Source organism: Sparus aurata, chromosome 6 (genome assembly GCF_900880675.1).
Source record: "Sparus aurata chromosome 6, fSpaAur1.1, whole genome shotgun sequence".
In the NCBI taxonomy this organism is placed as follows: Eukaryota; Metazoa; Chordata; class Actinopteri; order Spariformes; family Sparidae; genus Sparus; species Sparus aurata.
The window spans coordinates 37,238,766-37,265,406 of record NC_044192.1 but is presented as its reverse complement, the minus strand read 5'-3'; the positions used below and the strand labels follow the sequence as shown (position 1 = coordinate 37,265,406).

General features: G+C 40.4%; 1 protein-coding gene across 1 annotated transcript; it reads right to left on the bottom strand.

Moving 5' to 3' along the window:
* Window positions 1–1,544: 1,544 nt before the first annotated feature.
* LOC115583670 (helicase with zinc finger domain 2) lies at window positions 1,545–26,137 on the bottom strand. Its single transcript, XM_030420767.1, has 20 exons — window positions 25,976–26,137; window positions 22,160–23,786; window positions 21,227–21,410; window positions 18,488–18,595; window positions 16,601–17,115; window positions 15,847–16,485; window positions 14,293–15,091; window positions 12,040–12,115; window positions 8,516–11,873; window positions 8,274–8,359; window positions 7,980–8,102; window positions 7,748–7,903; window positions 7,510–7,654; window positions 6,952–7,428; window positions 5,502–5,694; window positions 4,229–4,375; window positions 3,846–4,055; window positions 3,520–3,676; window positions 2,265–2,432; window positions 1,545–2,188 (listed from the first exon to the last, which is right to left on the bottom strand). Exons 2-20 carry the CDS (start codon window positions 23,509–23,511, stop codon window positions 2,067–2,069), a joined length of 9,015 nt encoding a protein of 3,004 aa, XP_030276627.1. The 5' UTR covers window positions 23,512–23,786; window positions 25,976–26,137; the 3' UTR covers window positions 1,545–2,066.
* Between the last annotated feature and the right edge of the window lie 504 nt (window positions 26,138–26,641).

Here is a 26,641-nt window from a genome sequence, read left to right as displayed (position 1 = left end):
AAGCGTGCAGTGTCAGCGGTCACATCCTCTTCCTTGATTTAAAAAAAATAATAATTATTACCTATTTTAAAAAAATAAGTAATAATAATTAATAATTACTTCTGGGCTACAACAGCAAAATGAGTAGAGAGTTAATGGAATTATTCAGCCACAACATCTCAGTTTGATGGCCTATGTATCTGCCTGACTGAGTTTAAAGGTTTTTTTTTGTAGCTTCCCAATATGTCCTGCCCTAGCGCCGCCTATGCGAAAGAGTCACGAATATTAAGAAGTGTCAGGCGATCATACACCTGCAGCGGTGACACAATCTGTGCAACAAACAGCAGGTACAAGGAAAACAGCAACACACTCAGCAGAGGGAGACGGCCAGCCAAACACAGGGGCGCCATCTTGATATAATTGTTCGGTACAAATTCTGTGGAAACAAATTAATTTTTTTTAAATTTAATGAGCCCATGATAAGTGTGCTGAGGATGATAACTGCTTTTAAATAGGAGGGCGAGTCTATCGGTGTCTTTGGAATAGACGCTTGTAACCAGTTTTTTGCTGTCGCTGCCTAAAACGGGTAAAAAAGGGCGTCCAAGAACTCCACTCTCTCTTTTTGCAGGCTGTATTTTAATTGTATTTTGGGATGTTGAGCATTTAAAAGTGCTATACATTCGAAAAAGGACGCTTCCGTGTCCAACCATAACCCAAAAATATCATCTAGATAACGTAAATAAAATGTGTAATTTAGGCAAAAGCAGACCTTTCCCATTCTTCCATGTAGATATCTGCGTAAGCAGGGGAGTATTGTCTGCTGCTAAACCTCGCTTCATCTCGATGTTTGTGTATAATGAGTCTACATCAACGGAGAAAAGGAAGCTGCTCGCGGGGACAACCAAAGCGGACAATTTTTGGACAAAGTCGTATGTATCCTTAACATAGCTCGGATGTATTTGAGACAGCAGATTAATATAGTAGTCCATGTATTCAGCCATACGATATGACTCTGATCCACAGTCATTCACTATCGGTCTCCCCACCGGGATGTTAAACGGCACTGTCCATGACTCTGGAGCTTTATGGATTTTAGGTAGCTGGTAAAACAGACGTGGATTTTCAGGACCATATAGTTAAGTTAATCGTTTTAAATTAACATAGTTCTTGCTATATAAAGTATTAATTATAGACTGTATTAATTATTGTGTTTCAGGTTGCATAGATTGTGGAAACAAAATATAATAGTTATTATTCTCAAGTTGTCTATTTGCTTTAATAAGGTAAGTAGTCCTTTCCTGAAGGACAATTTGCCAGTCTGCCAATTTGATAATAATAAGATCCAAGTTTATTAAAGCGGTCAGGGCACGCTGCTGATCTGTAGTAATATTATTTTTCTGATTTTTAATACAACCATTATTTTTCCGAGGTACCTTGAAGGACCTGAACGCAGCCAGATCTTGGTTAATCAAAGTCTGGTTAGAAATGGAGTTCTTGTTCAGCTGTCTGCTTAAGGAGGAACAGGTGTGTATTTGAAGACAATAAGCAAGACAAGACATTAAACGTAGTGTGGTGTATATCAACTTATTTTAATGCAAAAAAAAATTAAACCATGAATAAAACAAATGTAAAATTGTTGTTAATTTGATCAAACATTATATAAAATCATTGAATGTATTACAGAGGAACCCTTTATAAAATTTCACACAATGCACACATTTTTATCAACATTTCTGTTGCCAAAGGTACAAAAATGAATAATACAAAAAACAAACAAGTCAGACTCCCTGAAGGTTTTGAATTTAAAGAAACACATCTAACAATGAAATTCTACAGAGAGTTTATATCAAAGTTGTACGATTTCCAGATGCATACATAAAGAGAGTATATGTAAATCAGAGCACAAAAAAACAAAAACGAATACAATATCAAAATCCCCAAATCTGCTACAAAAACTGAAAAAAAGACACAAATTCTTCCACATCCCAGAAAAAAAATACAGAAATATATACATCTTTCATGGAGCCATGCTGTTGTGACACTGCAGCGCTGCTTGTATAAATCAAGTCTCTTAAAAACAACTGCACTCAGCTATCTTGCACTGCACCACGCACTGAAATCTTGTCTGCATCTGCCACTGCATCCTGAAGCTTGTAATGGCTGAGGAGTTTTCTCCAAGCTGCACTGCAACTGAGCAACCTTTGGTTTCCTTTGAGAGGAAAGAAACTTTGTTATGAAGCTACATATGAGCATATTCAAAAAGAAGATGAGCAGCAGTATCTCACCAATGATGCACAGTCCCTCCTTGGCCCTAGTGATGCCCACATTTATCTGGTTGGGATTGCCCACAAAGCCTAGATGTTTGGACAGCCAAGCTCCATCTGGTTCACTCTCAATCGCTTCAGGTGGCAGAGAGCACACTGTTGATATGATGACGTAACGCCATTCACTTCCTACAAGACAAAACATTGTATGTCACATGACAAGACATTGCTAGACAACAGAGTGAAGGTTTGTCGTTAGTTTCTTCTGACCTGTACTGAAACACCAGATTGAGTCACTCAGTACATTTACATGCACAGCTTAGTCAATTTGCGGCCATAGTTCGACTATGCTACTCGATCGGACAACTGCAATTGTCCAAGTATACATGCTGGTGAGAAAATCAATTATTGGCTGAAGCATGTCATACCCCCTGGTACAATAGGTGGCGCTGTACCCATTTTAACTAGTGGTAATAGAGCCACCTCCGGCTGACCTCTTTACGTCACCAGCAACAACAAACCGCCTCGGCATTCCAGAAAAATGGCGTATGAAGAGCGAGACGAAACTACATCTTTGTACATTTCGTATATGGTGTACATGGTAATTACACAAACGAGATGCACAATGGAGCTCTTGTTTGTAATTATTTCGGAGGACAGCCGCCGCCGTCCTACTTCTGGCTCACAGCCCCGGGAAAAAAGTCTCGAGCCTGTGCAGAACGCAATATCCGATCCGATCTGATGCACTGTATACATGCATGAGTAATGCGACTATCAATCGAACAATCTAGGTGTTATAATCCGACTATGAGAATCCGATCCGATTTTAGTCAGACTAAGGTGTATTCATGCATCTTAAAAATCCAATCATAGTCGGACTAACACAGTAATTTGGTTTTCTTGAGTGTCATGTAAACGCACTGGATGTCACTAACATGGCCAGATAAAGTGTCTGTATCAGAAAATGTGATGTCACCTGAACTAAAAAGTAGACAATTACACTTGAAAGTCATTCCTAACTGTGAGTATTCTTTTCAATTCATGTATGTGAATTTACTATTTTACGGATATAGATACATTCAAATTGTGAGATATGGTCATAAAATGACACAGAACTGATTTACTTTAAACTAACGAATAGGACAGGAGGTAGTTAGCCGCAGCAAAAGTGGGAAAAGTTACAACCATAAAATGCCGGTTACATGTTGAGTGTTGACACAGTGCAGATTCTTTGTGGCATTGTGGCTCAAGCATTTGTCATGATGTTTGCAGTCACCTTGGCTTTTAGTGATAGTGGTCACAGTGATTCCATCCATTTTCTTCTCCTTCAGCTTATCTTTGATTTCTGACACTTGGGCGTTATAGGGTGACAGAATCACAATACATTGCTGTTCAACGTTGGCAGTCTTCACCAGCTTTTCAGCAATGTCAACCTGCGGGAGAACCAAACCAAATGCTATTGAAAGTAATTTAAAATTATTTAAAGCATTACGTACTGCATTTAAAGTATTATCAGGTTAATGACTATTGTAACTTATAACCTCATATTTTAGTATAGTTGTTTAAAATGAACAGGGATATAGAGGGCGGCCAATACAGTACCACTTTGTTTCTTTCTTCTTGGTTTGCTTTCGAGTTCTCGTTGCCCTTGGCTGTGTTGACAACAAGTCTGACTGTTGTTCCTTCGATGTCCCCAAAAACGATTGGCATTGTCCTGTCTCCAACTCGTAGGACACTGCTCGGTTGCTCGATCCCAGTTTTCAGCAATCCCTCATAATATTCATTCGATGGGAACTTGCATATGTCCTCATGCTATGAAGGTACATGATAGATAGTTTCTGATTATAATTTCAAATAATAAACACAGATATTTGGTAATACAATAATGCTACAGTCAGTACATATATACATAAATATACAATTTACTGTTTAATATACATAATACACACTGCATGGATAGAGTGTGTACTACGTCCTGTCCTCACCATTCTGTACTGAGTGTCCAGCATCACTGCCCTTTTCTTATGAATTGTATAGTAGCGTTCAAACAGAGACTTGGCCATCCCCAGCTTCCTCACACGTGCATTCTTCACAATGGGTTGTAACTGTTTGTGGTCACCGATCAAAACAATCTGAAAGTGACATTTAAAAACACTAGAGTGAATAACTCTAATAATTTAAATTGACCAACATCATGTAAGTGTTACTAAGCAATGATGAAACCAATGCCCAACAGACCTGTAATTTCAAGTTCATCAGACCATATTAATGTAATAGATTGGATTTGTATGGCGCTCCAGGTTCCATTGGTTGTAAACTACGATAGTAGCCACAGCTACCCTGGGGCAGACTGATGGAAGCGTGGCTGCCATTCAGCGCCTATGACCACTACCTCAAACATATAGCAGTTAGACACATACACACGAGGCAAGGTGGGTGAAGTGTCTTGCCCAAGGACACAATGACCACGGGGATAAGGGATCGAACCGTCGACCCTCCGATCATTGGTCAGCCTGCTCTACCACCTGAGCCACGGACGCCCCTGACCAGTCAGCACATTACAAAGTCATTGCCAAAATGGAAACACTTGAAAAGACTTGAAAAGTACAGCAGCCACTTTTCTTATATAGTCTTAGTTGGGGTTATTGAGAATTATGAGAAATATGATAGGAAAAGGATATTCATCAAATTCATTACCTGCCTATTTTTTTTGCTCAGACAATTTACAAAATTACCTTTAAAGTGGATTTTCAATTTTTTCAAGTCACTTTTTGGTTATTATGTGATGAAATTATAATAAAGTGTTGACAACAGCTTAAAGATATAAAGTCATACTTGGACTTGAAAAAATAAACCTGATGGGGCCACAAGTGGATCAGGAGTATATCAAAAACAGAAGGATTAATTCCCTGTGGACAATATTTGCAGTTTTTAGGTTTATCGTCATTGGCCAAACTGATGGTCAAACGGAGGATCTAACTTGACAGACTCGAGAAACTACTGGCTAGTTACAATTCTCTGTAGAAATGATCCTATGAGAATAATGCATTGCCATGTTGGATAGAACAACTTTGCTAGCAGCTGACCTGGTCTAACAAAACATTATATGAAATCATTTGATAAGGAAAATGAAAAAGATACAATATAAAAACATCATGTGCTTTGAAAAATACTTTCATGAATCAAGGCAGAAAGAAATTAAGGACAAAGCCAACGTAAAGGATGAGCAGGATATTGATGTTAAATGGAGAAACTCACCTTCTCTGGGTTGTTGCAGACTAATGGAATCAATGCCTGTGGTTCAGTGGCCATTCCACATTCATCAATGAGGATCTGACGTGCACTGACTGTCTTAGTCAAGCTTGGGGTGGAAGACTGTGTACACGTGCACAGTATGATGTCATGATTTTTAAGCTCATTTGTCCGCGCATCTATGAGGAGTTTTTTGTATCTAGGGGGGAAAGCCAATTCATACAGTTAGAGCTATAAAAATGTTCCTCAAATTTAAAATGATATCTGAAAACTGCTATGAAATCTACTATATACATATATATCAGGGTAATCAGGGTAAAAAAAATATCCTCCGTACTGAGAAAGCACTGCGCACTCTGAAACAACCATTGGTGGCTGTATTTGAGAATGCATCCATTATTATAGCTAATCTGCAAGCTAATGGTAACTTTTTATCATTGATCCAATCCAATCATAACTCCATAACATACCTGGGGTTGATCGCAAAATGAGAGATGAACTACAAGCTTGGCAGCACAAGCAATGTTATTTAAAGAGAGGCAAGACAGTACCTAAAAATGCTCCTCCTTTACATACAATCTTTGGTGTGTCTGCAATGGAGTTTATAATGCAAAAACTGATCTTTTAACCGCCGTTCCACTGTAAATTTCAGCCATTAAATACTATCACATGTCTGAGCAAACCAAATGTATGAAAACCCACAATCGTCTTATGTTTGCTTAACAGATCTCATACATGGTAATACATTTGTTCCAGTGACGTGAAATAAATAAACAGTTATACATCGCCCGGCTGAGTTTTGTTTCTTACCCCTTCATCATACTCCACCAGTAACCAATAACTTTTTTAATAGTAAGACTTAATGGGTATATCCCTAAAGCCTCATAAATTCTATTATTACAGGTTGACGTTTTAACTTATAATGGATACTTGAATACAGATGAATTCTCTCTAACCCCCATACTTGCATAACTGGTGTCTATCAAAAAGCCCTAACCTAATATCTTTTGATAAATCAAACTTCCTGCACAGGCCTGATTACAGAGTAACTCTGCAATTTTGAATGTTACAATTGTGACTGCAAAACCTCTTTCAGCTTGAAAATGCTTGAAAACTTTGAGAGGTGCAGTTTGACAGAGCAGTGGGAGGCTGAGTGGCTTGGTTAAAGTCAGATGGAAAGGCTGAATGGGCTGTATAATATGCAGTGAGAGAAGTAGTAGTGGTCTAATCTTAAATCTGATGACTGAGATACACCTGGTTGCACTGTAATATTCAGTATAAACAAAAGGTCAGAACAACTTCTATCTGGTTTCATCTATTCTGCAAGACCATATCATAAGACTAATATCAGAAGTTAGTATTATGGAATCCCAAACTTTTTACTGACTAATGGATGACTTTTAAAAATGTGTATGTAGTTTTAAGATTTTTAAAACAATAGTGCATTTAAACTTACTCTTTCACCTCTACAGCAGTCAGTTCTTCTATTTGCTCCAGGGCAAGTTGACTGCGTTGGAGGTCCTCTAATTCTTCAAAGGAAAGTTGGATGGGTTGGAGCTCTGCTTTCTTCTGAAGGGCAAGTTCAATGCATAGGACCTCTTCTTTTTTCTGAAGGGCAAGTGGAATGCGCAGGAGCTCTTCTTTTTCCTCAGAGGAAAGTTCAATGCATTTGAGCTTTTTTTCCTCAAGAGCGAGATGAATGCGTCTAAGCTCTTTTATTTCCTCAAAGGCAAGTTTAATGCGTTGGAGCTCATTTTTTTTAGTGAGGGCAAGTCGAATGTATAGGAGCTCTTCTTTTTTTTCAAGGGCAAGTTTGATGCGTGCGAGATTTTCTTTCTTCTCCAGGGCAAGCTGAATGCGTCTGTCAAAATCTTTAATTTGGCCGGAATATGGGTTTTGGTCCTGTCGCATGCGATGATGCAAAGTGATGCTCCTAAAACCATATAAAATAAGCCTATGTTAGTTTAGGGTAAGTTTTAAAACCTAGTTTCATCAGCTTATGTGATTACAATACCTGAGCTCTTGTTTGGCACGTTCTTGGCGAAGAGTCCTCCGGCAAAACTGAATGTTGCAGTCTGGAAATGGGTAATCAAGCATCTCCACTTGTTGGCTGTAGACCCTGAGGGGCCTTAGGATGTCCCCAAACCTTAACAGGTACTCTGTTTAACAAAAGTAAAAGACACAAACAGCATTTAGTATGGTAACCGAAAGAAATGCAGCTGAAATTTAAGCAGAGAAACAAGGTAACCTGCCTGCAACAACATCAACAGACTTGTTGGATGGGCCACAGTAGAGAATAACTTGCTTCTTGTTTTCATCCTTTGGGTCATCAACTTTCCTTGGATTCTTAGAGTTCAGCTCAAAGAAACAGTACACAATGTAGACACCCACGACTGTCTTTCCAGTTCCTAAGAGTAAATTGGAAAATTGGCTTAAGCCTTTGTATACAATATAGGGCATAAGGGTGAACATTTCAGCTCTTACCAGGTGGTCCCTGTATAACTGTGAAGGTACTGTTCAGAGCTTTATCCACAGCAAGACACTGACTGTGGTTAAGGTCTGGCAGTACATTTGGTAGCTCTTTCCTCCTTTGCCACTGTGTTATTACTGCAAAGAAAAAATCACATATTATTTTTGCAAACAAAAGAAAAACAAGTTAATACAATTTAAAAGACACTGCAGGAATGTACACTATTTGTTCTGTTTTAAATGTTGTCACTAGTATGTAACAAACAGTAAAAATCTATTCAACCATTAACTGCTGACTAAAGGGCATACCCTCCTTCAGAATGCGCTGTCCAAGTGCTATTGTCTTGACCAGATCACATGCAGATGTAATGCTAACCACAGCATTTTCTTTCCGACTACAAAAAAAGAATTATAAAACCATGCATTAACAGCTTAATCTGAAGCATTAAAACTTGAGTTGTGCAAGACAAATATGAGAAGAGAAGTATGAAAAGTCAAATTATAAGCACTGTTATGTTGCTATGGTCAAAATGAATTTTACTTGAACTTACATGTCGGGCAGAAGCTTTGGGATTATTTCAACTGTGAAAGAAGTGTTTTTCTGAAAGACACATTCAGGAATGGTTTCCATCGACAGGTGGTTGACATAGAACTCAACTTCACTTCCTTCATTTAGAGGGTTTTTCTTTCTTTCTACATGTCTTGTGACACCATGGGCCACCCATGTGAACTCTTTTGGGTCCACCACTGCAGAATGTTCAAAGGTTGAAGCCAGCTTCAGACTTCTTTTACGTATGCACAGAAAGCACCTAAAAAGGTTACACTCAATGGCCCATTCATCGATCCATTGCTGAGGCAAGAAGAAGCTTCCCGCTAGAGTTCCTTCCTGCTCCTGACTGAAGTCTACCACCAAGTTATCAATGATTATGCTGTCACTTTCATCCACTGCATTGGTAGCAGATTCCATCTCACACAATGGTTTCCAGATCCGTACATACTCCTCTGTGTTACTGTATTGGATCCTTGATGGATCATCCACAGATCTGGAGAAGCATGTGATAGGGCTGTGGACATGTTCCACACAGATCTCAAAGTTTGGTTTAATGTGCACCAACTGAAGAGCAGGCATGTGATAACCCCTTTTTACTTCTGATGTCATTTGGACCTGGAGGGTGTCACCAGTATGCAACTGTAGGTTAATGTCAACCTCATGTCCGCTTTGTACTGCTGATATCTCTTTCTCCTCAGGGGTACATTGCTTTGTAGCAGCAGACATTATGAGACACTTTGCACGATCCCATTCTTCTTTATCAATTGCTTCAACTGTGGCTTTCCATATGGTCAGTGGAAGCTCAATGCAAGGACCACAGTCTGGGATTCCCGACTCTTGGTAAATTTTCATGGTGTCAACTGCATAGATCCGCCTTTTCCATGTTAGAGTAATGCAGTTATTTGCTTTATCATAGAAGGGTTGGTCCAACAATTGTAAATCTTTGTACATAATTGACAAACTCTCCGTGAATATGTTCTTGTTGAAAGGAAATGACACTGCAAATCTATCTCTGTCAGGTTCAGCACTCACAACAAAGCCTAACTTTGAAGCACTTTGTTTTTTCATGCTCACTGCGTAGGAGATCTGCTCAGCCTTTTGTTTATACTTCTTGGCGTTCTCGATGTTGTGCTCAAATTGATTGCACAAACTTGAAATCTCTGTTGGAGTGTATTGGACCTGCCGTTTACATATCATGGAGTGCAAAAGTCTTTGCAAGATGATGTCCATATACCTCCATATTGGTGAGGATGCTTGAGTGTAAGATCTCACATTCAGAGAATAATGCCCAACTTGTGCTTCTCGAGAGGAGTTGGAACAGATTACATAAGCCTTACTACGGCACCTTATGAACTGATCTGTGACTGGCTGAAGCTGAGGGTGGATGTCATCTGCAGCAATCAGGTCCACCATTTTGTCTATATCATCTTCTCTGGCAGCTGACTGGATATCTTCCCACACTTGTGTAAGTATGCGGAAATGTTCACAGTTTGGGACTTGTCCCTCATGGTCAACTTTGTGCCGTACATGAAAAGACAGTGGTATCAATTCTGCACACTTCTGCTGCCTTAATTTTTCTAGCTTTTCAGGATCTGGTTTTGCCTGACAGCGAAGGGGGGTGCAGTACATGCTGTTTTCTGCTTCAATCAATTGCTCAGATGCAAGTGTATTGAATAACACACTCAGCTCTTCAATCATTAGATTGGCTTTGCGCTTTCCAGGTAATCTCTTGCCATCAGCTTGAGAATAAGCCCAGTCCACAAGTCTACTCTTCCGCTGAGCTTTTGCAAAACAATAAGCCACTGTGACACAGTCTTCCACTGTATCAAATCTAGGTCTCTCCCTGTATCTTTTAGAGATGATGTTCTCTGCATTTTCATATGACAACTTCCGATTTGACCTGATCAGTGACAGCTGGAATTTGGGCATTCCAATGATTTCATGTGTTTGCTTGTTTATATTTAACATTAATGAAACCACCCTGCGGTCTTTCTCTGGCAGAAGACTTAAGTGTTTAGTGCTCAAGTCTTCGGGCAACATATGAGTGCTTTTGAGCTCTCTGCAGTAGTATGTAGCACCACGCTGTTTTGCATCTTCATCTAATTTACCACCTGGACTTACATAACTTGCCACATCAGCAATATGGACTCCCAATTCATATTGGTCTCCAATTTCCCTGACACTGATGGCATCATCCAAGTGTTCTGCTTTTTCTGGATCAACAGTGAAAGTGATTACATCAGTTAAGTTCTGTCTGACTGTCTCGTCTTCATCAGTCTCAGAGAAACCCTGGTCTGATGTGCACTTATTAGGTGGCACATTGAATTCTTCATTCAGGATCCTTAGTCCATCACTCAAAGATCTTCCGACTGGAATAATGTCTATGACCTTCCCCAACGGAAAATAACAATGTTCTTTCCAGACAATCACTTGCACCACAAATACATTGTTCTGTTTGAGATCTTCACTGAGATGTTCACATGCTGCAACTGTCCAATGTCCATTAATTTGCTCCCATATTGGAATGAAGTTGCGTCTTGCCTTGCTGATCAGTATGCATACTTTGGGCGCAGACTTTGTAAGGGGAATCATCATCCTCCTGACAAATTTGTCATCAGAATTCCGTCTTGGTTTGCTATGATCCTCATCCTCAAGCAGGCACACAAGAACACGGGCTGATTCTGCTTCCATGGTGATTCTGGCCACCTTTGCTGTTTGTACATCCACTTCGTCTCCGGTGAAGGCCTTACCCAGGTTTGCCCTTCCCTTAATGCTTATACGACTGGTGGGCTTTTCAAATGGTATGACATAACCTCTGTTATGTGATTCCCTGACCAACCTTCCCCGCTCGAATATCTCTGGTTGATCGCTACGTGACTCCAGATAGTCTGTGTCAACATCAATGATATTGTTTAATGATCTTGACTTGTGGTGACTGATGTCTTCAAGTTCTAAATTGTCTTCATCTGTCTCGTATTCTGTTTTTAGTTTTTCATAGTCATCTTTCAACTCTTGAAGAATTGCATCACTGGGACTGTTGTTCTCATCCACATGTTCAGACTTTTGAAACCGTGCTGTTTCCAAAACATCTTTTTCAAAGAAATCTTTGGTGAAATGCTTTGGTGCAACACTGTTGCTGCTGATGCAATGGTCTACAAAGCTCTTCCAGACTCCTGAGGATTTACCAAAGCAACAGAGGGCAGCAGCATCTCCAACCACAACCACGTGGGACTGAGCCCGAGTCAATGCAGTGTTTAACACACGGGCATCATTAAACAGCTCCAGCCCAGGCAGGTGAGATTTTCTGAGGCTGTCACGTGTTTGCACAGCTGACATTATGACTGCCCTGAACTGTTTGCCTGTTGACACATGGGCACAACACTTATTATGTAAAATAACATCAATATACATGAAAGGTCATTTAAGATAAATGACTGAATAGTCAGATGCACTGTTTGAGTTTAAGCACCTTTATGTCTAACATTATGGTATAATCATGCAGGATTTCTTCAAGCTATACATTACCTTGTACATTGGCAAGATTCTCAACGTGGACTTTAGCAAGACTTCTCCTCGCAAGTGCTGCCCTAATGTGCCACACCTACAAACCATATTAACAACCGAGATTATTACAATTCTGACAATATCACAATGACAGTGCTAATGCATGATCTATCTATCTATCTCTCTCTCTCTCTCTCTATATATATATATATATATATATATATATATATATATATATATATATATATATATATATATATATATATATATATAATATATATATATATATATATATATATATATATATATATATATATATATATATATATATATACATATATATATTTACGTTTGAACCACAAATGCAAATGAAATTAATTGGGATTTTATGTGATAGACCAACACAAAGTGGTGGCTAATTGTGAAGTGGAAGGACAATTATACATGGTTTTATTATTTTTTTTAACAAATAAAAAATAGAAAAGTGTGGTGTACATAAAATCCAGTGCAACCGGTTGCCTTCAGAAGTCACCTAATTCGTAAATGGAGTCCACCTGTGTATAAACTTATCTCAGTGTAAATACAGCTGTTCTGGTTTGCTAGAGCACATTAGTAAACAAACAGCATCATGAAGCCCAAGGAACACACCAGACAGGTCAGGGATAAAGTTGTAGAGAAGTTTAAAGAATGGCTAGGATATGAAAAAATATCCCAAGCTTTGAACATCTCACAGAGCACTGTTCAATCCATCACCTGAAAATGGAAAGAGTATGGCACAACTGCAAACCTACCAAGACATGGCTGTCCACCTAAACTGACAGGCTGGGCAAGGAGAGCATTGATCAGAGAAGCAGCCAAGAAGACCATGATAACTCTGGAGGAGCTGCAGAGATCCACAGCTCAGGTGAGAGAATCTGTCCACAGGACAACTATTAGTCATGCACTCCACAAATCGAGCCTTTATGGAAGAGTGGCAAGAAGAGAGCCATTGTTGAAACAAAGCCATGCAGTTTGCCACAAGCCATGTGGGGGGCACAACTAGTGATAGACCGATATATCCGCCGGCCGATATTATCGGCAGATTTTCGCATTTTTTACGTGCATCGGCATCGGCCTATGCGGGCTGCTGCGTTTGCTGATCCGGCATTATTTACAGACAGGCGTCCAAAGGCAGCTCCGTGTTGCTGGAGATGCTGCAAGAAACGGCAGAGCAGAAAACCAATCCAGTGTGGCAGCATTTCACGGAGCTGTTTTCAATATTTGTTAAATATTGTTACTTGTTCTTGTTCTACCTCACCTTTTTTCAATAAATGTTCCTTTTTTTTAAATTAAGACTAGTAACATTTGTTATCATTATTGTGTAATTTTATGATGTAAATTGAGGGAGCAAAAGGAGTATCGGCTCCAAATATTGGCTCAAAGAAAATCGTCAGTCCGTATCGGTCATCGGCTAAGGCTGATGAAAAAAATCCCTAGGCACAACGAACATGTGGAGGAAGGTGCTCTGGTCAGATGAGACCAAAAGTGACATTTTTGGCCAAAATGCAAAATGCACACTGAACACACCATCCCCACTGTGAAACATGGTGGTGGCAGCATCATGCTGCGGGGATGCCTTTCTTCAGCAGGGACAGGGAAGCTGGTCTGAGTTCATGGGAAGATGGATGGAGCCAAATACAGGACAATTCGGAAGAAAACCTGTTAGAGTCTGCAAAAGACTTGAGACTGGGGTGGGGTTTCATCTTCCAGCAGGACAACGAGCCTAAATATACAGCCAGAGCTACAATAGAATGGTTCAGATCAAAGCATTTTCATGTGTTATAATGGCCCAGTCAAAGTCCAGACCTAAATCCAATTCAGAATCTCTGGCAAGACTTGAAAACTGCTGTTCACAGACACTCTCTACCCAATCAGACAACTAAGCTTGAGCTATTTTGCAAGGAAGAATGGGCAAATATTTCAGTCTCTATATGTCCATCGCTGGTAGAGACTTACCCCAAAAGACTTGCAGCTGTCATGGTTCTACAAAGTATTGACTCAGGGGGGTGAATACTTTTGCACACCACACTTTTCTGTTTTTCATTTGTAAAAAAAATAAAATAAAATCATGTATCAATTTCCTTCAAGGGGGGTGAATACTTTTGCAAGTGTACATATATATATATATATATATATATATATATATATATGTATATATATATATACATTATATATATATATATATATATATATATACACACACACACATGAGACTACTGCAAAGTTCTAACATACCTGAGATCCCTCTGAGAGAACGCAGATTGAGCTTTGGTCCTTGGTCCCCCAGACCAATGGCCAGTTTTTCAGAATCTCTGTCACTTCTTCAACCACTTGAGCAACTTCTTCTTTGTTATACCAAGACATAGACACAGTGTCCAAGAGACACTCTCCCCGAACATGGTGATACTTTAGGGCATGGCCATTTGCAGGAGCTGGAACGTTTCCAATAGCTTTGATGATATCATTCTTACCAACGTAGAAATTGGTGGACACAAAATCCACAATTTCTTTAGTTGAGCGGTAGTTTTCACTGAATATGATTCTACTGTTCTGGGCAGCATCACATGTTTGGCTTTGATAATAGTGGAACAAACGATTAAGGAGTGTGTGATTTGAACGGTGATGATCATCAACTGAGAAAAGCTTGGGTCCCATTTGCATGTGATCTCCAGCCAAGACAACTCTAGTGTTTGGCCCAGCAAGACCGAGGGCCATCAAGGCTTCACATTCCAGCATCTGAGAGGCTTCATCAATAAGTATGTGGGTAAAGTATCCCTCTGGGAGCTTCAGGTCATGAAAGTGTCTTGCCATAGATGTGGTCGTTATGACTATTTTGGGGCGATCTAGGGCAGCTTTTGTAGGTGGTAGAAAATACTGTCCATCTTCTGATAAAAGGCAGTATTTCAAAGTAATCTCATCTGTGGCACTCAAAGCACTCCCTCGTTTGTTTGCTTTAATCCGAATTGGCCTCATTCCATCATTTTTCTTGACAATGAATGGATGGAAGTGATCACTGACGTACATATCTGCAGAACTGAAAGGAAGCAAAAATATTAAGTTAAAAATACATGTTAGTGTTGTTGTATAAAAACTACTTTACAGCTGTAAAACCTAGAGCAAGGACCTTAAAGGTCCAGTGTGTAATATGTAGTGGCATGTAGCAGAACAGACAGGGCAGAAATGGAATATAATATTCACGTAAACATATTCCATTATGTTTTAACAATTGTATAATCACCCGCAAATACGAGTCATTATGTTTACACATGGATTAAAGCAAAAAAAAATCTTTTGACTGAAATGTTTTTTTCAGGCTGTAGCGAAGTCATATTCTACGGAAGAGGATCAGGGCCACATGTGAATTTTTTTTTTTTTTTTCTGACTTTTTTCTCAGAATTCTGACTTTTTTCTCAGATTAAAGTCAGAATTCTGACTTATTATTACTGACAAATTTACATGTGGCCCTAATCCTCTTCCGTAATATTCCCAATTTGTAATTTGTGAAACATGTTACAGGGCACCATAGCCTCTCACGTAGTGTTAGCAAAATTGATTTGGATTTCTTTCTTGTCTGTTGCAGTAAGAAAACACTCAAAGATATTTAAGGCCAGGAATGTGCCAAAGACAGTCAAAGTAATGACTCTGTGTGACAGTTAAGACAGAAAGATGCTGCTAAACACATCATATATTACACACTGGACCTTTAACCTAGATCGCCATGTTGAAAGTGACACAAGATTTAAACGCTGACCATATTTTAATAAATACTCTTTTGATGGTATATATTACCTGTTGGTGTGGGTACAAATTAGCACTTTGTTGTCAGGCTGCGTACAAAGCTCTCTGGCTGCTGTAGCAAGGGTGAATGTTTTCCCAGTTCCAAATGGTCCATAAATGAGGAGTGGTGCCACAAAGTTTTGAATGCTCAAATTCCCCGTGATAAAGTCAATTGCTGACTGCTGCTTTGTATTCAGCGTCTCATAGTGGATGCTATTCACAGGAACTCCACAGTTTTTAAGGTCTGGTAGCACTCTTTTTGTATCAGGAAGGAGGTCAACAGCCTTGTGCATGGTGCAGAAGCTCAGGCGGTTCAGCTGAAACTGCACCTCCATTTTATACGACTTATTGCTTTTGAGTGCAAGATCAGCGCAACATTGTTTGGACAGTTGCAAGTACATTTTGCTCTCACTTGTTTTGTCTTGCAGAATAATGGCTTCATAGACCTTGGAGTTTTGGCCACTCGAAGATAATGGGGCTATCAGGCCAGACTGGATGCTTCGCTTTAGTACCTGTCCCTCAGGGGTGTCTGGTGTTAGATTACAAGGAAATGAGACAGCACAGAACACTTGTCCCTGAGGAGCCATCATCATACCAAACTGTGTACTGTTCAATGTATCCAATGTTGTAATCTGTCCACAAACATTTAATCTAAAGTAAATGAGAAAAAAAAACATAAATAAATACATAAAAACATTAGCATTGCTTAATAAGTATGTGCACATTCAAAGCATTGTTAAAATAAAAGGATGGAGAGGCATATTACCTTGAAACAACCTTGTCCTCTGCCTGCTCCTCATTGTACAGGAAGTGGTGCATTTTTTCTTTGTAGTTGTCATTAGTCAGAGGTGTTTGGCTTTTGTAGGAGGCTTTAAACTGAAAGCTTATCTGGGGAGGCTTGTACTCCCTTAACAGCTCCTCCTGTTCTTCTGTTCTGAACGAACATGGGACAATAACCCTGTTACCTCGATGCCAACGTTCAACACTTTGAAAGGTGGCTCCACACTTCACAGTTTGTTCTTCAATGTCATCCAGTGACAACTGGCCTACTCTTACTCTGAGTTTCTTCAACAGCACTGGTCTCATGTCAAAATCTAGCACTAACCACTGTTCATAGAGGCCTGGGTTGATTGATGTGAAAGACACATTGATGTCATAGGTCATGTCTTCGCTGAGAAATGGTTCACCGGAGGAGTAGATGCAGGGTACAGAACTGATGTCACCAAGGGTGAATGAAGCTCCAGGTTCTTGCTTCAGCAGCGCGACATGCACAAGCTGTCTCTGTAAAGAAAAATGGCGATCAAGCATACTATGGCAAAATAATAATATTCCTGGAACAGGAACAAAAAAAAACATTTAAATAATATAGCAACTCAAGCAGCAAAATGAGTCGAAACTAAAGCTGCACTTGGGGTGAATGTTCAAGAGATAGTGCACAATCTCTCAAGTTAATTTTATCAGATTTCCTTTCCATTTTCCTTTCCTAGTCTTATGAGCAAATATGTAATATGCCAGGTCCACGTAGACCAAATTCTGGTCAATGCTTGTCCCCAGAACCTGCACAGTGAAATTTGTGTGCGCCCTTTGTGAAGTTTAATTGCACACTCAAAGTTCTGCCATCTGCCCCAGTTTAGATTTGTACTAATCTTGTTGTGTATGTTCAGTGGACAGCTCAGGATGTGAGTTTAATCATGATTGCTCATAGGCATCTTGAGTCTACGGCCCTGTCATCCATAGACCACTCCCTTAAAGTGTCTGAGAAACTTGGCTAAAAGTGCACCTAGAGTCAGTGCTAAAATGTTAAGTCATATTATCCACATTTGCCATAAGTGTTCTCCTTGCCTAGATACTTTTGGCCTTGCTTAACCTTGTTTTTATTCTACTTCTGCTAGGTCTGCCTCCAATGACTCCAGCCTTGCTTTTCCTCCTTGTCCCCTCAAGTCTGCCGCTCATTTCCAATTCCTGCTACTGTGCTCTGGATCCACACTTACCCAAAAATGCCAGGAAACTTCTCTGGTTGTTTTGCAATCAAATCCTTAACTACCTATCTCTCTGGTATTGGGTTCGCTAGTTTTAAGCCCCTTTAACACACTTATTTTGAAACTTGTTTGAGTGAGTGAGGTCCTGTAACCTAGTGAAATTTCTCATCCAAGAGGCGTCTTCAGTTCTAACTAACTGGAGTGGAGTTGCAGGCTTTTAAACCCTGTGTGTCCTTACAGAGTTGTTAAAGATACGTGTGAACTTTTGAGTTTCAGAGTCGTTCGGGCCACTTGTCGGTGCCTTTGCCTGACCCGCTGCCTACAATAGAGCACTACAAATTACCATGGCCTGGATGACTGAGAACCTTCATCAACATAGTACTACACATCTATGCTTAAACACACAGCATTTACAGCCTAGGTTACACTGCTACCTAGGTGAAGTTCCACAAAGCAGTCAAACTGACGTATCATCCTACTTCTATACCATCTGCTATAACAAACCAAAAAAGTTCCCTATTGTACGTGTATGTTAAATATAGCTCAACAATGAGCTTCTACCTGCGGCAAAAACATGACCAGGGCATCTCTTGAAGTTAGATATTCAGCAGCTGAACATTTTGGCTTTTGACAGAAAAGTAACAAAGTTCCCTGCCATATTGTAAAAATCTTACCTCTGTTTCAACTTGGAAGTTCCATTGCAGTGCTGTATTGATCTGTTGACACTCCACAGTTAAATCTTCGTCACAAGAAATGCTGACATCGTCAACTTGTTCAGACATCTGTTTGAAAAAGTAAATCAAAATATTGTTACATAGTAGGCTTAAGGACTACTGAAAGCATTGATCAACTGGCCAACTGTCTTAAAAGTTACAAACTCTAAAAATATAAGAATTTACAATGCTTCAGTAATAAATAGTTTTTCATACCTCTGTATGTAATGAAGAGCCAATTTGGGTTTGACATGTACTTTTTCTCTAAATGTAATCAAGTACAAAATAAATCATTCTACAGTGTTGGGAAATGTCAGGGATCAGAAATCATTAATGCCCAGACATTAATATCTCAGGGAGGCGACTATGCACCCACAATGCACTAGGTCCACATCCGTCTAGGCATCTTGATCGCCACTGTAGTTTATGAAAGTGAAGCAAAATACCAAAGAACATCAGTGTCTTTGACATGTGTATTTGTTCACTTAGCACTTGATGGAAATACCTAATGTTTGTGTTTGTTTGTTTTTTTAAATTTTGGTGCAGATCCAGACTGATCCATTTTCTGATTTTCTTTAACATTCTGAGATAACGCAGTATCAACATTTTCAAAACATTTTCATGGAGTAATGCATGGATGTTGAAAAAAATTATAATCAGCTGTATTTAGGTGTCTGATACCTATAGCCCATTTTCAAGGTGGGAATATTGTGCTGTTATTCCACCGTGCCATCTGTATAAAAGTTATAGAGGTGGAATCAAGGACAATTTAATTTCGCAACAGAGGCAAGATGACATTTTTGTTAAAGTTTGCCTTTTAGGAGCAAAGGACAGCATCCTGACTGGAAACATCACTGACTGATAATGTATAGAACAGCGGTCACTATCGGGAAAATAAGTCCCGACAGGACGAACCGTTTGATTCATCCTGAAGGGACTTATTTTAAGGCCCCCACACACCCCCCAGACGTCCAACTGCCTTATCCGACCACTCTGTTGCCTCTTGTCTGACCCGTTCGGCAGAAAAGTCACATTAAACACACCGCTTCGACATGCTGCCAGCTCCACAGTAGCGTGTACATTCCGCGCTTGTGCGAGATGCAATAAGCGGGTGGCTCTAGTGTTGAAGACGCTGGACTAGGGGTTTATGCGCGCAACTCTCTTTACTTTCGATCAAAACGAAACTTAACTATTTCAGACAAAAATAGCTGCATACTAAACATGCAGCGAGGCATTACCAAACGAACACAGATTAATTCATCCTGAACAGAGATAATAACAGCTAGTCTCATGCCAGTACTCCAAAGCATGAAAACAAGAAATGACGGAACGGAGTGCGTAGAAAACCAATGCGCACACAGTATTCCTCCCCTCCCACACACCGCGCTGATCTGCTAGCACACCGCCAATCAGAGTATCCAATGGCACAGACGTCCGACAGCCAACCTCCTCAGACTTTGCATGCTGAATCAGAGCCGACAACATCCGTGCGGCTCTGAAAGCTTCCGACATAGCGGAACACACCTAACAGGTTTGTTCCCGACCTCGCCCGGGTCTCTCCAAACGCTTCAGAGGTCCAACGGTTGGGCAGGTGTGTTCCTGCCTTTACATTATCCCGTTTATTACACGGTTACTTGCCAACAAGAAAAAATAAACTTGACACAGTGTGTCTTTTTACAATTTATTTGTTACCGTTCATAGTGTTTTTCAGCAGGGAAATACTGTTCGCCAATCCGACGCCGTTTCACTTCTCCCTCTTCGCTGCTTTTCTTGACCGGTGACAACTACTCAGCCTTTTGTTAAGAGTTGAAATCACCATATTTTCCAAGAATATTAAAGTCAATGTGAAAGTCATCCATACTAGTGGCCTAGGAATAAGTTTTTTTTTTTTTTTTCGTAAGTAGACTACAGATCAGCTGATGTCGCTTAGCGACCGAACACGCTGGGGTGAAAAGTGACCAGACTACTTGTGGAGCAAAGATTTTAGAGAGCGGAGTGCTACGAAATACGTGAATCAGAGGCAAAAAGGCCACTTTCCTTGACAACGGTCAAATATGCTTAACAGCGGTCAATTATACGAAAATAATTGACCGCTGAACGTTTGGAAGGCCCATTCAAGTGAATGGAGCATTCTACAGCATTAAGAAGAGCCTTGTAATAAAGGGAATAACCACGACAACACAAAGTGTTTCCAACCAAAGGATTAGAAGAAGTGCTTATATGTGTCTCTTTTGAGATTGTTTTATTTTGAAACTTAACCAGGTGTTATGTTGTTTTTTCGGTGCATGACTTCCTGTCTGCTCTGTGATGAATTTGGCTGATTGCTGCGTTGTGCTCCGGCATCCGCCAAAAATAGAAGTCCTGCAAATCTGCTCTGGAGGACTCCGGACTGCCTGAGTTGGGACAGAGCAGATGCACAGCGCGGCGGACCTGGTGGAAGTTAACACATAGAGCGAAACCAGCTCTGCTGCCATGGCGGAGCCTTGACAGAGTGGAGCCGGACTGTACACATATCTTGAGGAATCAAGGGGTTGGTGTGTGTCTTTTCAGGGAAGTGATAACGTTTGCTATGACCTTGAGACAGACTGGGAGGTTGTGAGAACATGGTGTGCCTCTCAGCTGACTGAGACCTGGCACATCCTGACATATAAACAATCTTGAATTGAATTAGAATAAAATGACACAAAATATTGTACTCACAATATGCACTTCATTTCTGCTGTTTCTGTATTCCTCCAAGAGCCGTTCGTTATAGCACATGAGACCCTGGGCTTCAATGTTATTCCTGATCTCCTTCTCTTCTGTAGCACGCATCATCCACTCCTGCAGTTCTTCCACAGAGTGAGCTTTAGGGCACTTGTCACCGTACTCGCATGTTTGTGGTCTAGGATAAAATGGCAATTTTAAATGTGCATTCCAAAGCAAATGTGAATTAAACTGTGGCTTAAAGGTTAAACAATACATGAAATGTTTCCTCCAAAGATTTATACTTGTTTATGTTATATACGTTTAGTTGTCGTTAGTTTTCTGAGGTGTTCCTGGAGCTCCCTTATTGTGAATGTCATTTATGCCTTTATGTATGCATTTATCCATTATGAGACTGTTCTGGCTCCATACAGATCACCTTTTCCATTAATAATGTTTTCTGTCACCTAGCCAATTACAAAAATGCTGCTGTTTACAGTTTATCTAATTACATTTAAGACTTAGAATTCCTAAATCTACAGACAGTTGCAAATGCAGCTGAATGTACAGTCAGTAGCAGTGTCCCTCTGGCTGGCTAGGTGTCAGTAAAACTGCAAAAAATTCATGTGAAAGGTGGTCTGTCATGGCAAACATTAGCGACTAGAAACACACTATTGATGTTTGCCTTTTCATGGAATTTGTTGACAATTATAAAATAAATATAGAATACCACTTGACTAGTGAAGAGCCCCATAAAACTATATGCAATCCTGGAAATATAAGGCATCTTTGGTTAAACAAATTGGTTAAACAAATTGGTTACATTCTGGGTTGTTTTGGGATTGTCCTTTAATAGTGGAACAAAGCCAAGATAAATATTTTTTATGAATCCATAGTATAGATGTAACTAGATGTAGTTTACATACATAGAGTAGTAGTTTTGTTTACCTCTCACACAGCCAAAGCTGAGCTCGGACATTATGTGGCGGCTGACGTCCTCTCCACTTGGTGATGGTGTCCTCAGAGAGTAACTGGGCATGCTCCAAAGAAGAGCAGTGCTTGTAGAAGCTCTCTGGGGAGGATAGGACCAGAAGGCACACTTTGCAGTACATGGTGACTTTTCTGGGCTCCGTCTGCTCACGCTGGCCTGACTGAAGGAGATGAGGTCTAACACAGAACCCACTATGCTCTGCTTTCCACACGGCCATCTCCACCTCGCTCTGGGCAGACTGGCAGTGGCTGGCCTCATGCCAGCAGGGCTTGCCTTGCCTGACATGACTGCAGTACTTGAACTGACAGTTTGGGGGAAGAGGGCGCACTTGGCTGTAGATGTGCTTTCCACTATTCTCTGATAGGTGATAAACTAAGACTGGATCCCAGGTGTGCGCTGCATCTGCTGAGCAAGATGAATTCCACCTTTTGACTGTCAGTTTTTGTGGACGTTCGTGAAAGCAGTCTTTACACAACTCAATGAATTCACCTGAAAACTCTTGGAGTATGCGCTCAGCTGTACTTTCTGGTGTATGTGAAACTGGCTCAGGCTCACTTACAAGTCTGATAAACTGCTTTTTATCAATTTTTTTGTCTCTAATATAGTTCCATATAATGGCTTCTTCATTGCTTCTGGCGTAAGTGCATCCCTGTCCATGTTGAGCACATCCAGAGCCCTCTACAAAGAAGTTGCACTTTTGGTAAAGAACACTTGTACCAAAGTTACCATGAGTGGGCCGATCAGAGACAGGCCTCCATTGGTTTGAGGCTTTGTCTTTGGCTAGAAGCAGATTTCTACTGCACTTGTGACTAACTGACTGAACAGTGTATGTTACTTCCTTCTCCTTTACGGAACACAGATCACACACAACCTTCAAATCAAGAGTTGCCAAGACATCACTCAGGGGTGCAGAGCTGTCAGGCTCATCAGACCTTCTAACAGACTGAGCTATAAGACGACAGAGAAGCACATGATCTAAGTTGTGGCGCTTTTCAAATGTCCATACAGCAGCTTCCTCCTCGCTTCTGGCAAAGGTGCATCGGTTCTTGTGGTATGTGCAACCAGAACCCTCCACAAAGAAGCAACACACCACGTACTTACTAGGGTTTGGCAACGCAGGTCGCCTTGAAACAGGCCTCCATTTTCTGCCACTTTTGGCTTTGCAGAGCACAACATTGCTTGCACACTGATGGGGGGCTGATTTTAATGTGTATGTGATTTCTTTCTCCCTGACAGAGCACTGAGAGCATACAAGTTTGAGGTCATGTGTGGATAAAAGAGGAGCCAGTCTGGACCCACTACCTGACATTGTGAAGCATTCTTAATGCTTAAGCCAGCACCTTGAGGCAGGAAATATGTAATGGTCCTACAGCTCTGAGCTGGAGCTTTATTCACCCTGAAGGTGTTGCACAATGTTTGCTGTTGCGTTATCAGGTTGCAGTCAATTGCAGTAGACCACGGTTTAGTTACACGTCTTATAAACTAATGCATTAACTAAGGAATCACTTTCAGAGCTCAGAGATCATTATCTAGGGCAAGATGAAGGCCAAAGTCTGAGAAATGTCCATCTTTGCTTGAATGTGCCTGAAAACAAAAAACAGAGAAGACAGCCTGATAAGAAGCGTGCTCAAAATATTCAGTTCATGCCATTAAACGCCAATAATACTGTTGGAAAATACTTTGCACTGCTTTTTTGATGATCTGCAGAATAGTTGGAAGAGTATGGCACTATGCCAGTAGATTGACTAATGTAAGTTTCAATACAGAGGCTTTGGATCCAAGGACATAACATTAAACCAAAAACAGAGAGGTTAGACTTGCACTTTGCTTTGTGATCAGTAAGTCATAGCCAAAAATCTCCAAGGCATCAGGGCATGCCCTGATGAAGTTGAGTGCTTCAACTTATTCCCTGCAGCCAGCCAGCAGCACCGCAACCAAAACTGACTACCCTTATTAAAATAAATGGGAAAACCTGCATTTTCGCTGCACTGCTGGATTTGGCCAGAATGTAGCCTGAGCTGTGAACCCACACAGACTTAGCTGATGTTACTTAGTAAGTGTTTGAGTGAGAAAGGCTGCAGGGAGCTGGAATGGTATAAATAGGAATGAGACAGCACTTATTACTTTACCTTGTGGGTTAGAAACGTCTTTATTTTAGCTTTATAAAAATATAATTATAATAACACATATAGACAAATTTACACATAACCAGGCAGAGATTTTTAAGGTAAAAGTTCCAAAATGTCTCAAAAGCGTATTGCTTTTTTGAACTGAGTGATTTAAGCGGAAAATCAGTTCTTGGAGAAAAGTTCAGTCGTGATTTAGAAAATGTCTGTTTTTGGATTTAAAAACAATTGGGGGATGTCCTCATCTGGATTACTTTTGTTTCCAGGCTTCCTCTGTTAACCTATGGTAACATGGTGTTTAATGTTACATTGCTATGAACCATGTGTATTTCCCTCAGGCAAGTCTGTAGATATCTAGATGAAAGTGGCCATAAAGGACTCAAAATGTCTGTGAAAGACTCCTCAGACAGGGCGGCCCAGCAACTGGATATCTACTGTGGACATGCCTCAGCGTCTGTGAGTGTGCACATTGGGATTGGGCCAGTCTGATCAGAAACCTGATTACAGTGCAAATCAGACCACTTTCACATGTATTCTGATCACAATGCTAGCATTTACACCCTGCATTAACATTTGTCCTTCTCTAGACAGGTCACACATTAAAGCCAGGTGTGAATGGGCTCTATGTGGCCAACCGTTTTTGCTTTCAAAACTTTGAATCAAACCCAATACTTTTGAATATCTGCTGAGGTAAGCAAAGAGGAGGCTTGTTGTTTTAATAAATACAGTGTAAGAGTACCTCTCTGACGTACAACTGGCCCTAATGCAAAACATGAAGGACAATGTGACATACTCAGTCCTCACAGAGAAAGTCCCATAGAACAACAAATTGTGAGGTCACAAACAGATGTCATTCTAATGGCCCTTTAACAACCTCATCCAGGTGCTTTCATTATGATTTGCCCCTTCATTGGTTATGTCTGTAACTAAGAACAAAAATACAGAAAAAAACCCTTCCTGTTTGAGCAGAGGGAATTAAGCTGCTTCCATCTTTTTCTAAAAAAACAAACCACTAAAGCGGCAACAAAGTCCAGCACCTGGCACTATTTGTTTTTATCTGGCCTTCCTAAAATGTAATCTTAATCCTAATGTAGTTGAATAGGCCTGGCCTATTCAAGTATTGTGCGTTTGCTGTTATGAAGGTTCACAGCTGCTGTTTCACAACTGCGGAAAAATGCCTACAGACTCTCCACTAGATGGCGCTGTTGCACATTTTTGATTAGGCTCTTAAAGGAAGTCGGTGGTTCGAATTTCAAGAGAGTGATATCAAAGTTAGACTGTGACCTGTAGGATACCGTAATAAACGCATCCAGCAACTACTACACGCCTACTAGTCTACTACTACAGCTAGTACCATACTACAACTGTTAATACTACTACTAGTAGTAGTAGTAGTAGTAGTAGTAGTAGTTGTAATAATAATAATAATAATAATAATAATAATAATAAATAACTCACAAACAACTAACAAAAAACAACAATTCAAATAATTACCGTCAAATATGTTGATTCTCAGAGCGGCTGACACTGACTGAGGTCATCGTCGTTATTTGAAGCTATGTGACACTTTGCAGGTCTGTAACAACAGTGTGTGTGTGTGTGTGTGTGTGTGTGTGTGTGTGAAGGCGCAGCAGCGGGCACACTTACCGCTCTGTGGCGTCACTCTGCGGTCCACCTCTCCTCAGCCGGAGCTCACCTGGGGCTTATCCGCTCTCTCGGACCTTTATGTGGAGTCGTTCTCTGTCGTGATAACCGGGGACAGCCTGTCGGACTTAAGTTTCGTTTCCCACATTTTGCGTCACCGGAGGATATGACAGGCACGCGCTGGCTATACCTCCTCCTACACGAGCTTCCTCATTTGAACAATAGCATTTTTGTGACTCTTCCTGGACGGCTTATGTATCAGACAATACAAACAATTTGTCATTAGCCTGTTGATACAATTCTAAATACAAACCTCTCTCACATTGATTCATTCAGTGATCTGTGCTAGCCTGATATATTTTAGCATACTGACATCTTTATTCTGTTGGCCACGTGTCAAAATGACAATAGATCTTGATATCTCTTTCTATAAGAGTTTATAACTTAAATAAAGTTATTAGATAGGAGCCACCCCAGGGCCACGCGGTAGAAACAAATGAATGTGTTTTTTAGAATATATTGGCTCGCCTTCCTCCTCCTCCTCACTGACATATTAGAGGTCACCTGAGAGCATGTTTTATGCTTTGACAATTGATTTACCTGTTTTGACAGTGGAGTTTGAACAGGTGAGAAGTAGGTGAGTCCAGTTTGTAATTAGGGTGTGACATT

Bases quoted from the DNA above. Each gene is read 5' to 3' on its own strand.
- LOC115583670 (XM_030420767.1), bottom strand. From the start codon at position 23,511: ATGTCAGGTAGTGGGTCCAGACTGGCTCCTCTTTTATCCACACATGAC. The intron at 15,092-15,846 runs GTAATATATACC...GCTTCCTTTCAG, and splicing joins ATTTGTACCCACACCAACAG to TTCTGCAGATATGTACGTCA. The intron at 7,904-7,979 runs GTAAGAGCTGAA...ATTTACTCTTAG, and splicing joins AGTTATACAGGGACCACCTG to GAACTGGAAAGACAGTCGTG.